Source organism: Pan paniscus, chromosome 20 (assembly GCF_029289425.2).
Source record: "Pan paniscus chromosome 20, NHGRI_mPanPan1-v2.0_pri, whole genome shotgun sequence".
NCBI lineage: Eukaryota > Metazoa > Chordata > Mammalia > Primates > Hominidae > Pan > Pan paniscus.
Window position 1 is genome coordinate 36,500,247 of NC_073269.2, and position 13,445 is coordinate 36,513,691.

At 47.0% G+C, this 13,445-nt stretch overlaps 1 protein-coding gene across 23 annotated transcripts in view; it reads left to right on the plus strand.

Moving 5' to 3' along the window:
• The window catches only part of ZNF536 (zinc finger protein 536), a 489,498-nt gene that overhangs the window by 302,587 nt on the left and 173,466 nt on the right, over positions 1–13,445 (plus strand). For all 23 annotated transcript variants that reach the window (XM_063599531.1, XM_055103794.2, XM_055103798.2 and 20 more), the window contains one exon: positions 8,040–8,192. In XM_063599531.1, the coding sequence (XP_063455601.1) occupies positions 8,040–8,192 (153 nt within the window). The remainder of the gene's footprint in view (positions 1–8,039; positions 8,193–13,445) is intronic.

Consider the following 13,445-nt stretch of genomic DNA (forward strand, 5'->3'; position numbering starts at 1 on the left):
CAGTTCTTGATCTTGAAGCCCTGGTATATTTTAAGGAAAATGTAATCCATGTGTTTCTGATTCATTTTCACTTAACTCATCAAAATGTTGCTTTAGAGAAGGTATTTGAAATCCTAGTGTCTTATATTTCTCCCTTTTTCTTTTTTTGAGATGGATTCTCACTCTGTCACCCAGGCTGGAGTGCAGTGGTGTGAACTCGGCTCGCTGCAGCCTCCGCTTCCTGGGTTCAAGCGATTCTCCTATCTCAGCCTCCCAAATAGCCGGGACTACAGGCGCCTGCCACCACACCTGGCTAATTTTTGTATTCTTAGTAGAGATGGGGTTTCACCATATTGGCCAGGTTGGTCTCAAACTCCTGACCTTGTGGTCTGCCCACCTCAGCCTCCCAAAGTGCTGGGATTACAGGTGTGATCCACCACACCCAGCCTCCTTTTTTTTTTTTTTTTTTTTTTTAAGAAATTAGCCTTTTGATGACCTACTTCCCCAATTCCAGAAATCGTCTCTTGCCACCAGCAAATGGAACTCTGCCCAGTTTTGAGTTTGGGTAGAGGGTGAGACATGGTAACATGGAAAACATGCCACCTCTCTATCTCACGTGTCCCAGGGCTCACCAGTGAGGTCCAATCCCGACCCCGTTGGTAATAACCCACGAGCAAGCTGCCTGTTGCCTCCTCACAAGTGGACATCGTTTTCTAAAATTGCTCTTTATTTAAACAAATACTTTCACCAATCCATAAGAATACTTAACTGTTTGACATGACTATATATGGCCACCATAAAATTGAGGACTCTGATGCAACCACAGAGACACCAAGTTGATACTGACCTGAGGCATGAGTTATGTCTTCCAAGAGTTAGGTAGAATTGTTTACAGTAATGTTATAATTTTCATGCATACAATTAATTTTAAATAATTAAAAAAAATAAAAGGGCCAGTTGCGATTGCTTTATTTGAGTCTATTAAAGTTTTCAAAATAAGGGAAGTGTTAAGCTTTTAAGGGTAGCTATACATTCCTTTGGCCTTTCCCCAAGGTGTCGGTATTAGCTTGCTCCTGAAAAGATCTTCAAGCCCTGGTATACGTGGGCAAGGACATTAAGAAAGATGTGATTTTTTGTTGTTGTTGTGCCACTGAACTGCTTCTTCGCCCCTTAGACTCCACAAATAGTTTTTTTTCTTCATTAATGAAGTGAGAGCTGTGATTTTGAGACGTTCTTTGCACAAGGCATACTTGCAGAATTAACTGACAACTCATCTGGGAAAATGTATTTACTGTTATACTAGAAGCTCCATAGAAATTAAAATATCATGGCATTTGATGCCATAAACGTAGTAAGCGCCAGGGTGTTCACAGAGTTAGTCACCTTACCCGTGCGTGCTTGCTGGGGTAACTCTCCAGTCACCATCATCATTGCCAACAGCATCATCATTATAATTTTTTTTTCCAAAATGTACTTCTGGGCATCTGAAGGGGAAGGCTGCCAGTGAGTTGGGATGAAGCGAGAACCAAGAATCCACATGCAATATAAGAAGAAGTCATTCTTTCCTTTCTCTTTGTCCTCTCACTCTGCCTCTTTTGGTTTCTATCTCTGGCTTCTCCCTCTCATTCTGTGAGTTAATTGGACTCCCTGGAAGATTGGATATAAACCCAGAAGACTTCACCAGTAGAGGATTGACTCTTCTTAGTCAATTTCTGACCTTTTCCCACAATGGCTACCCCCAACATCTCCATGGCTTAATATAACCAGGATTTGTTTCTCATTCATGCAAAGTGTGATGTGGGTCAGCTGTCATCCATCTGGTGACTCAGTGACCCAGGTGCCCTCTGTTTTGTGATTCTGTTGTCTCAACCTTTGCGTTGCAAGGTCACTGTGGCCCAGGAGGAGAGGGCGGAGGAGGTGCAGGCACACTCTGTCTTCATTTCCTTCATCTGTTGGCCAAAACTGACCACCTGTCCTCAGCTTAGTGCAAGAGAAGTTGGGATACGTAGGGGTCCGGGGACTAGTTAGCAACCATTTGCCGTCCTTTTTACAGTCATTTCTTCTCGCCTCTTTAAGACCTAACGTCAGTATCTTCTTTGACTGTAGGGTGAGGTCAGCGGGGAGAATGAGAGGCCAAAAAAAAAAAAAAAAAAAAAGCAGTGGGCAGAGACAGCCTGGGATAGGCTTGGAGCTCTTTCAGCATGGCGGGACCCGGAGATCTAGTCCTCATGGGTCAGATGGGAACCAAGGGCGAGGGGAGGGGTGAAGGGACTTGCTTGGGATAGTTGGATATTAGGGACCCGGGAGGAAAAGATTCTGCCTCCTAACGCCTGAATCAGCATTTTTGGAAAACAAGGCTATTTTATTATACAAAGAAGTTCAGTGTTTAGAGAGAATCTAGGGGGAAATCTACCCTTCAAGTACAAAATCATTTTATAAACAAAGTTTTAATATCCCAAACATATTATATATAAATAAGGTTAAGTGTGTGTTGAGGCACCCATCCATTCAAATCATGTTTGTATACAGCAAGATAGCCAACCTCAGGGGTGGTTTCAGACAGCTGGTGACAGTGTTTTCTAAGTATTGGGGCTTTAACTTTTGAGAAGTTGTTTGTCTTTCTGAGCATCCGTTTCTTTGTCTAACTGGTACTGCCGCTTTGTGGTCCAGTGGATGATGAGGATTCTAAAATGATCCGTAGCCATTTTAATCCCCCCAACTCCTTCAGCCCACATCCTCTCCTCTGAATACTTGGGGAAAGCATGCACCTTCATGTCACCTTGATCGAGGCCAACCTTGCTATAGACTTGGAGGATAAGAACAAGCGAATGGGCACGTAGACAACATTTCTGACCTTGAGAAGACAAAATTAGGAAGGTCTGTTGCCTGATGTCTCCTTGTTCCTGGTAACAGACCTTTAAAAAACTTGGATCCACCTCCTTTTTCTTTAGCAAGTCACTTTCAGCTTGTAGGCACGGGCAGAGGAGAAAGCTGGCAGAGCTTTTGATGCCTACTTCAACACATTTGCTCTTGGCTACAGTCTAGGAGGGTTGCATATATGGCCTGTGTCTGTCTGGAATATTATTCGTTGTACCCATGCAAGGCACCCACTTCTGAAGAAATAATCCCATATTATTCAGTGGAGTCAAGAAAAGAAACAAGGGTCACAGGAGCTGTTTCTCAGCTGTTTCTCCATCAAGTGGGAGCCCAGAGCACACCCAGGCTGAGGGTGCATTAGGCAAGAGAGGGCCTCCCCGCCTGCAGCCAAAGGTCCCCTCCAGGGACATCTCAGTCTCTAGGAGCTGGCAGGGGTCTGTCATTTCACAGATGAGCAGGGAGGAACAGATGGCAGCGTTGAGGCTGACCTCTGTCCACATGTCTGCCTTCAGTCTACCCAGCACATTAGAGAAAGTGTCAGATAGGAGGGAAGGAATACCACTGGTTAGAGGAAAAGAAAATTAAAAAAATAAATAAATCTCAAACCAATGCACGAAAGGTTTAACAAAGGATCACAGATGCAATTTTTGTAATACCTCTCTCTCTGTCTTGTTGTTGTTGTTGTTGTTGTTTTTGTTTTTGAGATGGAGTTTCGCTCTTGTTGCCCAGGCTGGAGTGCAACAGTATGATCTCAGCTCACTTCAACCTCTGCCTCCCAGGTTCAAGCAATTCTCCTGCCTCAGTCTCCCAAGTAGCTGGGATTACAGGCACGCACCATCATGCCTGGCTAATTTTTGTATTTTTAGTAGAAATGGCGTTTTACCATGTTGGCCAGGCTCGTCTCAAACTCCTGACCTCAGATGATCCGCTGGCCTCGGCCTCCCAAAGTTCTGGGATTACAGGTGTGAGCCACCATGCCCAGCCAATACCTCTGTCTTTCTACTGCCTGCTTCCTGGAGTGGCTAGGGAAGGGCTGGTCTGTCTGCAACATAAACCAGTGACTGCTTTCTCCACCTGATGGTATGGGGTGCCAGGAGAAGTGATGGGACTCCCTCCTGCAGTTTGCAGAGGGGCAGATGCCAGTGCTTTTATACTCGGGGTAGAGAAGGAATCCAAGAGCAGATGCACCTTCCCCTCTGAATGACACTCTCAGGTTCTTGCTGGGGTTGGGCCAAGTTCAGCACACACATCCTCACCAGCACCCATCCTGGCACAGGCTGGGGCTCATGCACAGTGCCCTGCGGGTGTCCTGCCAGCACTCGCTCCCCCAGCCTTCACTGTGCTTGGCTTTCAGCCTCTCTGGACACTTCCTGGGACCACCCACAATAGCCCTTCATCTTCTCTCAGCATGATTTTCCAGTAGGATTAGTCTAACCATAAATGCCATAGGCCTTCTGGCCCTCCAAAAAAAATCCCTTTTCTTTGTGAAGTAATAATTAGACTCTTAAATCTGCAAAGAAAACTGTTTATCTTACAAATTTATTCTTTTTATTGGGCCGCACATATCCAAGATAGAAAGATAAAAGGAAAACAGATACAGGCCATCACTTAGAGTGATGTATAGTGAGGCAGGGCTCATCCTCAAGTTCTGCAAAATGTTCCACAGTGCAGGGCGGCCGTATCGCTATTTTTATCTGTAATGTGGCCTGGGCAAGTCCTTCCGAAAAGCTCCAGGAGAAATATGCCCTCTCTCATTTCTCCTGCAGTGTCTTCTTTTTTGTGATTTTTTTTTTTGAAGATTCAGGGGGTACATGTGCAGGTGTGTGGCATGAGTATATTGCGTGATGCTGAGGTTTGAGCTTCTAATGATCTTGCTGTCTAAGTAGTGAGCATAGCGGTCGATAGGTAATTTTTCAACCTTGCTCCCCTCCCTACCTCCCCTGCCCTTGGAATCCCCAGTGTCCATATATATTTTTTGAGACAGGGTCTTGCTGTGTTACCCAGGCTGGAGTGCAGTGGCGTGATCCCGGCTCACTGCAGCCTCGACCTCTCAAGTTCAAGCAATTCTTGTGCCTCAGCCTCCCCAGTAGCTGGGACTACAGGCATGCCCCACCACACCCAGCTAATTTTTGTATTTTTAGTTTTGCCATGGTTTTGCCATGTTGCCCAGGCTGGTCTGGAACTCCTGACCTCAAGTGATCTACCCACCTCGGTGTCCCAAAGTGCCAGGATTACAGGTGTGCACCACCACACCTGGCCTCCAGTGTCTATTATCCCCACCTCTGTGTCCATGGTACCCAATGCTTAGTTCCCCCTTATAAGAGAACATGAGGACATTCTCCTGCAGCTTTATTCCACAGTGGCTCCTTGCTACTGCTCTCTGGCGGGCTCCTCTGGAAGAAGCTTTATGGGAAGGTCCAGAGCATGCCACAGGAGGCCCCGCAGGAATTACCCTTTTTTTAAATTTATTTTTTATATTTTGAGACAGAGTCTCACTCTGTTGCCCAGGCTGGAGTATGGTGGTGCGATCTCAGCTCACCGCAACCTCCACCTCCCAGGCTCAAGTGATTCTCCTGCTTCAGCCTCCCGAGTAGCTGGGATTACAAGCACACATCACTACCACCTGGCTAGTTTTTGTATTTTTAGTAGGGATGGGGTTTCACCCTGTTGGCCAGGCTAGTCTTGAGCTTCTGACCTCAAATGATCTACCCGCCTGAGCCTTCCAAAGTGTTGGGATTACAGACATAAGCCACCATGCCCGGCCCAATAATTACACTTCTGAAACCTGCCCCTGCCTACCTTCATCCTGAAGCCAACATCCAGGACAACTTAGTCCTGCTTATAATTCAAATCAACAGTGATTGGCCTCCTAACTTAAATTAGGTATCTCGACTATGTTGCCAGGAGCACTTGGGCAGAATTTTAATCAGGCTCATCATTATTTGAAGCTGACCTTCATGATTCCAGCAAAAGGGAAGCTGAGGGAGGCCGGGAGGGCAAATGCAGCATGCTCAGGGTTGGGGTGGGTGGGAGTGGGAGAAGGGTAGAAGGAGATGGCCTTGCCACTGTCTAAAGCTAGGGTATGTGGTTGGCTGGAAATGACATCTAGCCATCACTCCTTCTGGCAGCAGCTCCTGGTAGATTCAACCTGCAGGACATAAAGCCACTGTGACCATATGTAGAGCATTTGTCTGATGGTGACTTTGCAACACTCTCTTGTGTCCATTTGCCCTGATCAATAAGCCATCTTTGGGGGCCTTTCCACATTCATTTGGGCAACCACAATCTAGGGCTTGGTGGAGTGACTTTGAGTTCTAGATGTGGATGAGCCTAACTTCCTACTTGTGCAAAATTATAAGAAAAAAAGCTAGGTAATTATACCCTTTGAATAGCTCTCCAATGATGGTTAGAAGAGTTGGGGAGAATAGGATTAAAGTGAGATTTCAAATATAAATAACTGTGCCAGGGTGATGATATGGTCGTACACAGTCCAACTGCAGAGAGAATGCTCCAAGCCAAGAGTTTCCACAGTTGCTTAGAGCGAATACTCAAATAAGAATTAAATGTCTCGGACCCAGTGTAGTGGCTCATGCCTATAATCCTAGCTCTTTGGGAGGCTGAGGCGGAAAGATTGCTTGAGGCCAGGAGTTCAAGACCAGCCTGGGCAAGATAGCAAGACCCTGTCTGTGCAAAAAATAGAAACTTAGCAAGGCATGGTGGCCTGCACCTGTAATCCCAGCTACTTGGGAAGCTAAGGCAGGAGGATCCCTTGTGCCCAGGAGTTTGAGGTTGCAACAAGCTGTGATTGTACCACTGCACTCTAGCTTGGGTGACAAAATGAGACGCTGTCTCAAAAAAAAAAAAAAAAAAAGAATTAAATGTGTTGTCCTTCATCTTTCTCATGGTCTACAAGTCTGCCCCTTTTGGCTGTTAGCAGAGAACACCAGGAACAGACGTTGAGGAATAAAAGCAGTTTGCATTTTCCATTGCTTGGAAGGCACAGATCTTATTTATTGTGATCTCTGCAGAACTCGCAGATCTCATTATCCCAGAAGGTTCCCTTGTTCTCCTAGTGGGATTTACCATGAGGCCTAGAGGGTGGGCTGGAAGCTACGGTGAGGATCACCCCGCTATCCTCAGGAGCTTAGATTCTGTGCCAGGCCTTCAGGCTCCTGCTCTGTGGGGATGTCCATGATTCTGGAAGAAAAGTGAGCCCAGAGAAGGTTCTCTTGCTTCTCCTCCTCGATTCCCCAATTGTGACCTCTTTGGCAGTGTGATGTCAGGCCTCGGGGGCTGCAATAACATATCCTCCAACCACTAGACATTTTTCCAGTTTTATTTACTATTATGTCCCACAATTTCTTTGCAGAAGGCAGCCATATGTAAATTTTATTCCGTTTTCTAATGGTTTGGGTTACATAACAAATAACAGCAGGAAGGAAAATTTGTATCGATACTTGACAGAGGAAGTTCTCAAGTCACTGCAAAAAGATGTGTCTGCAGTGCTGTAAGTTTATGGGAGTTTTGCAGCTGAGTCTCTGCATATGACTTTGAATATGTCACTATATGTTTATCATGGGCTAATTGTGGAATCACATTTCCATACTTTTTCTTCTCCCTTTCATGAGATTACACCAGCCAGTGATGGATACAAGACTCTACAAGGAAGAAATGATCAGTTTTGGATAATTTTCTTTCCTGTCCCAAAATAGCCATATGTCTGCATGTCTTAGGGACTCAGCTGACACACATTTTTTTTAATTTGTTGCTTGCTATAATGCAAATATGATTTCAGTCCCATAGTGAACTCTACAGTGAGTCCATATTATAAATTAATCAGATTCAACAAACACCAACATTTTTAAACTTTTGAAAAAAATATTTAATAGGAACTAAGCAAAAGAAGAAATCAAACCAGCTGCTGACACAGCTGTTTCTTTTCTTGTTTAATTCAGTTCAATATAAAGGTACCATATGCTGCTTAAAATGATGATAGGAAAGATGAAATAATTTAAGAGAATAACAAGAAAATACATGAATTGCCAGCATTCTGTCAGATTTAAAGAATGAAATAGACAGGTGTAGTATTGACATGTTTAACTTTGTGTGGTGTTAGCAGTTTTGGTGCGAACAACTCCTGACATGTGCTGAAGTGATGTGAGAACGTTTCTCCTTCGCTGCAGACATTGGCGAGGAGGCTGGGAGATCTGCCGGCGTCCAGCAACCGGCGCTGCTTCGCGACAGAAGCCTGGGTTCGGCCATGAAGGACTGCCCGTACTGTGGGAAAACTTTCCGGACATCCCATCACCTTAAGGTGCACCTGAGGATACACACAGGTGAGAAGTCTGAGTGCATCCAGGGGCACAGCCCAGAGAAGGAGGAGGCCCCCGTCCTGCCTGCTTTCTGGCCCAGGTCCACAGCTGTGTGGGTCACTAACTCTGGAAGGTTCTCCCTGGGCCTGTCTAGCCACCACTGTATGGCTCAGAAGCGGCCCTCATTTCCTGATTCGTCACTTAACTAACATTCACCTCGCAAATGACTCAGGGACTCGTAAATGTAGACTTGGATGGTCCTGGCCTGGGATAACTGGGTCACGTCTGAGCCTCTAGGGCATTTTGCTAATGGTTTCCTTCTGCTGTATTGAAGGAGTGCCCCCCCCGCCACCCAGGCCCCTGTATGAACCAGGAGTCTCCCAGGTGTCAGTGATGGGATCTCAGCTCAAACCTTCCTAAGTGCGGAAGGGAATGAAGCCACTTCCCCAAGCATCCAGGTAGAATATGCTTTAGCCCAGCCTGTGTTACATGCCCAGACCTGGGACAGGGCAGCTGGAGTCCATCCCCGTCACTCCATGTGGCGTGGTGGAAAAGTGACTCTTCCCTGTATCTCCTCAAAGAAGAAATTGAGATGCTCTTAGGCAAAGGGGGGCAAGTGGCTGCTGCACCCCTCTGGCCATTTCTCATGTTTTGGCGTCATACTGGACGAGGACTGGCTGGCAACAGGGAGTTCTCTGTGTCCCTCAGTCATCGTCCTTCTTAGCTTTTCTGCTTGTTGCTTGCACATTGCCAATATAAAAAAAAAATCTATCGGAGATATGGACACTTCCATTTTCTTTGATTTTCCTCCTGACACTTTATCTATTGGAGTATGAGCTGCTTCAGAGGCTAGACAAATATGCCATCTATTTTCAAAAATAATTGTGGTTTATTTCCCAAGGAATCAATAAGGCTCTGGGTTGCACAGGAATATTGAGTGCACGCGGGCTGCATGGGCATCGCATGGGGGGAGACAAGAAACCCCTCACCTGGTGCCTCACCTGGTCCCCACAAATCTCCCTGACACCGAGGGAAGCCTGAGGACAGATGGGCACAGGAGGCCATGGGCCGAGTCACCAGCCCTGTTCATCCTGCATGCCTCTCTTGGAGTCATCTCAGGCCAAAGAGGTGTCTTTTAAAATGGTCCTCCAGGTCCCACCACTCTCCCAAAAGGCCTCATGCGACCTGCCCATGCCTTGCCCCGGCCCCATCCTGCCCCCTTCTTCATCCTTGGCACCTTTCTGAAACACCACCTGCATTCTCCCTGTTCTTCCAATGCAGAATGCCTGTTCCAGCTGCAGGACCTGTGTTCCTGCCCCTCCCTCCACCTGGAATCTTCCTCCAGGTGGTCCCTGGGGACTTAGCTTTACTGGGATCTATTTGGAGAGGCTGCCCCTGACTATCCCACCTAAAACAGCCCTCACATCCCCTGCAATATCTTCTTTATAAACTTAAAAGTTTCAGAAATGACCCTGTTGGGCTCCATTGCTTATTTGTCTCCCACCAAACAGAGTCTAAGATTTGCACAGGTGGCAATATTGTCTATCTTTTGAATTGCTATCATTTCTATAACCCCAGGGTCTGTAAGGGCACCTTACACCCAGTAGGGGCAGATGAATTTATCTGAAAGGTTGAATGACAGAAGAAATTCTCGAATAAGTGAGTGACTCCTCCTGTCTTCCCTGCATTGTTCAAGGTGGCACAGAGGAGTCAAGGGCTGTAGGGAAAGTGGCCCCTTCCCCAGGGAACACAGGAACCTATCAGAAACCACAGCCTGACAGTCAGGCTGCAAGTGCTGGTTGCTTGGGCATAGACAAAGTGGAAGATCCTCTTCCCCGGGAGTTCAGGGAGGGGGCCTTGCATTCTGAACTCAGGGTCTTTGCCCTTTGAACTTCTCTGCCAGATAGTTGCATGGCTTGCTGCTTCCCCTTCAGAGTCTGGCTCTGATGCCCCCTTCTCTGTGAGGCCCACCCACATGGCAGTGCACCCCCCACCCCACAAGGACTTTCTAGACCGCTTTCCTTCCCTGTGTCACTTCTCTCCATAGTGCTCACAGCATCTGACACACCATGCATTTGTATTTCGTTGTTGTTTCTCTCCATGCACTAGACTGTGAACTCCTTGAGAGCAAAGGCTGTGTCTGTTTGTCCAGCTGTGTCCCCAGCCTAGAACAGAGCCTGGCCCAGGTAGGCACTCAGAAAGTATTTGCTGACCCAGGCATTCCTGCGTCAATTCGTGAAAGTGACCAGGCTCGAAGGCAGTCAGCCCAGACATCTGGTTTTCTCAGATGATGCCAATGTCCATTTTCCTCCCCAGATTGGAGCCAGGGTTGTGGTGGTGGTTGGGCAGGGTGGGGACCCGCAGACTGCCAGGATACGGGAGGTGGTCCACAGGGCACCCACGCTTGAGCTGCCTGCAGGAGTGTGGAAACCAGGCTAGGCATGTCTTGTCTTGTGTATTTCATGTCGACACACAACCCTGGACCACATTTCCCAGCCAGGTGGTAACTCTCCATGGGTAACGTCAGCCTTGCAGGGTGTAAGAGTCAGTGAGGAAAGGCGGTGCCTCTCAACGAGGGGCTTCACTAACCCTGTTGGCCCAAGGCCAGTCAGCTTCCCCGGGGGTAAGAGAAGACACTCCACAGAATATTTCCAGGCAACTTAGGACCAAAGCTGACAGAAGTTCTGGATAACCTGGGAGAGAGCAAATGGTTATTGCTCTTTGCAGTTTTCAAGCTTGAGAAAGACTAATGTTTCTGAACTTCTGCTTCACAAACCTTGGAATACTCTTTGGAGACATTGAGAGAGACAACACAGGGCCATGGACAGAGGCATTCTGGAAACTTCCTAGAATCAGAGAGAAAATGAAAGAAGCCATGGAAACATCACACCACCTCCACCACCCCTCGGAAGCAGCATTTGCCGTATGTAAAAGGCAGAATGGTTAACCAGATAAAGATCAATTTCCTTTTTATCTAAGAACAAAGAAGCTGGAAAATGCTTACACTTGTGCATTTGAATAGAACAGAAAGTGTTACATGTTATAAATCACCCAAATAAACATCTATTATGACAATGTAAAAGTGTAGATTACACAAGTAATTAAAAATCACAATCAACGTATTTGTTAATAAGTGATTTCATGTGGGACTCAAGTTGGTGAGAGGCCCTGACTGCCTCTCTTTTGGCCCTGGTGTCTCTCCTTGCTCCAAATACCATACAGTTTTTGTATTTCTAAATGACATGGCCAGAGGACAGCAGTCTTATTACAAAACAAAAATACATGTACTCCAAAATGCCATCTTTTTGAAGTTTTTAAACAATGGACCTATATGAGCACATTTAAAAACCCAATGTGTAATATAAATATATTTTTAATTGGGATATCAGATGGCACCTTCTCTGTATTTTTTCTGTCCGACTGCATCTTTATTGGAAGTCTCGATCATGTAACATCAATGGATAAAACCTCTCTCCTTTTTCTCCCCACTGCATTAACTCAATTACTGTTTCTCTTCTCCTAACACCTGTTTGTTGGAGAGGTGCTGACTAGATGCACCAGTCAGGTTGTTCTGAACGTCTGGGAGCCCGAGAGAGCCTATGGGTCACTAGGATGTTTCTGGTGCACCCTAAGCTTCAGCCAGGTCCTCAGGGGACCAAGGGGAGGCTCCTGCAGGATCTCGGGAGTCCCTAAGGCCATCAGATCCTGGAGGCTGCCTCACTCTGGCTCCAGGCAGGGCAGACGTTGATGGCTGCTTGACCCAGAGGTGGCTGAACTTCTCTCCTCATGGAGACATTACCCTGGGCAGACTAGGGTCCAATAACTGGATATGGACAATTTTTATTCTACAGCACAGTGTCTGTGATTCAAATTCAGAGCCCATTATTGCAGGCTCAGAAAGGAGATTGCATCAGTCAGGGTTCTCCAGAGAAACAGCACCGATAGGAAATGTATATATGGCCAGGCACAGTGGCTCATACCTGTAATCCCAGCACTTTGGGAGGCCGAGGCGGGAGGATTGTTTGAGCCCAGGAGTTCAAGACCAGCCTGGGCCACATAGTGAGACCCCCATCTCTATAAAAGGAAAGAAAGGAAAGAAAAGAAAAGGAAAGAAAGAAAAGAAAAGAAAAAGAAAAGAAAAGGAGATATGCACCCCCCCCCCCCCCACACACACACACGCACACAGGAGATTTGTAAGAAATTGGCTCAAGTGATTATGGAGGCTGAGAAGTCCTAAGATCCAAGATCTGTAATTGGTGAGCTGGAGACTCAGGAGAGCTGATGGTGTAAATTCCAGTTCAAGTCTGAGCCAGAATGCAGACCAATGTCCCAGCTGAAAGACAGCCAGGCAGAGCGAGTGCACTCCCCCTTGCTCAGCCTTTTGTTCTATTCATGCCTTCAACGGATTGGACAAGGTGCACCCACATTGGAGAGGGCCACCTTCTTTACTCAGCCCACCCATTCAAACGTTCATCTCATCCAGAAACACCCCCATGGACACACCCAGAAGAATCCTTAACCAAATATCTGGGCACCCTGTGGCCCAGTCAAATTGACACACAAAAATTAACCATCACAGAAATACATCAGCAAACATCTAGTTGTAACATGCAACGGGGAGGGCGTATGTCCCCAGAGTCTCCTGAGAGGTTGGCGAATCATTTCAGGATTGGTCTCCATTCACCCATGCCATTCTTTTCCTCCACGTCCCCTCCCTGTGCACTACCTTGGGAAGCCAGGTGCCTGGGGGTACTCTGGAAGGTCTGATGTATCTGTTTTGTGTGTACAGGAAGCAGGCAGATGCTGACAGGTCCCTGAAAGCCTGGGGGAGGCCTGACCCCCTGGTGGGTGAGCACCTCATGCGTGGCTGCGGGACTCCTGGCTGGGTTCCCTACCGAGGCTCTCCCATGTGTGGGTTTTTCGGGATGGGGTTGTTGTCTCAAGGAATGACCATTGTAGAGAAATGTAATAAGCAACTTCACTCGTGAAAACTTGGAGGCATGAAAGTTCAGGGACTAATTAAAAATAAATCTCATTAGTTTCTTCTCCCTCTCGAATTCTGTGAGTGGTTTATTAATCTGGTTTTGATGTGCCGCATGTTCCAGCCCCGAGTCGGGAACCTCTTTGTGGGAATGGATCCGCACAGGGAAGTCAGTGGTGGTTTCCCAGGGATTTCAGCTGTGGTCACGAGGGGTTCAGCATTGGGCTGAAGGGTACGCCCGGCACCCCCCAACTCCTGGCTGCTGTCTTCACGCACACCTCCTGGATGCTGGCTGG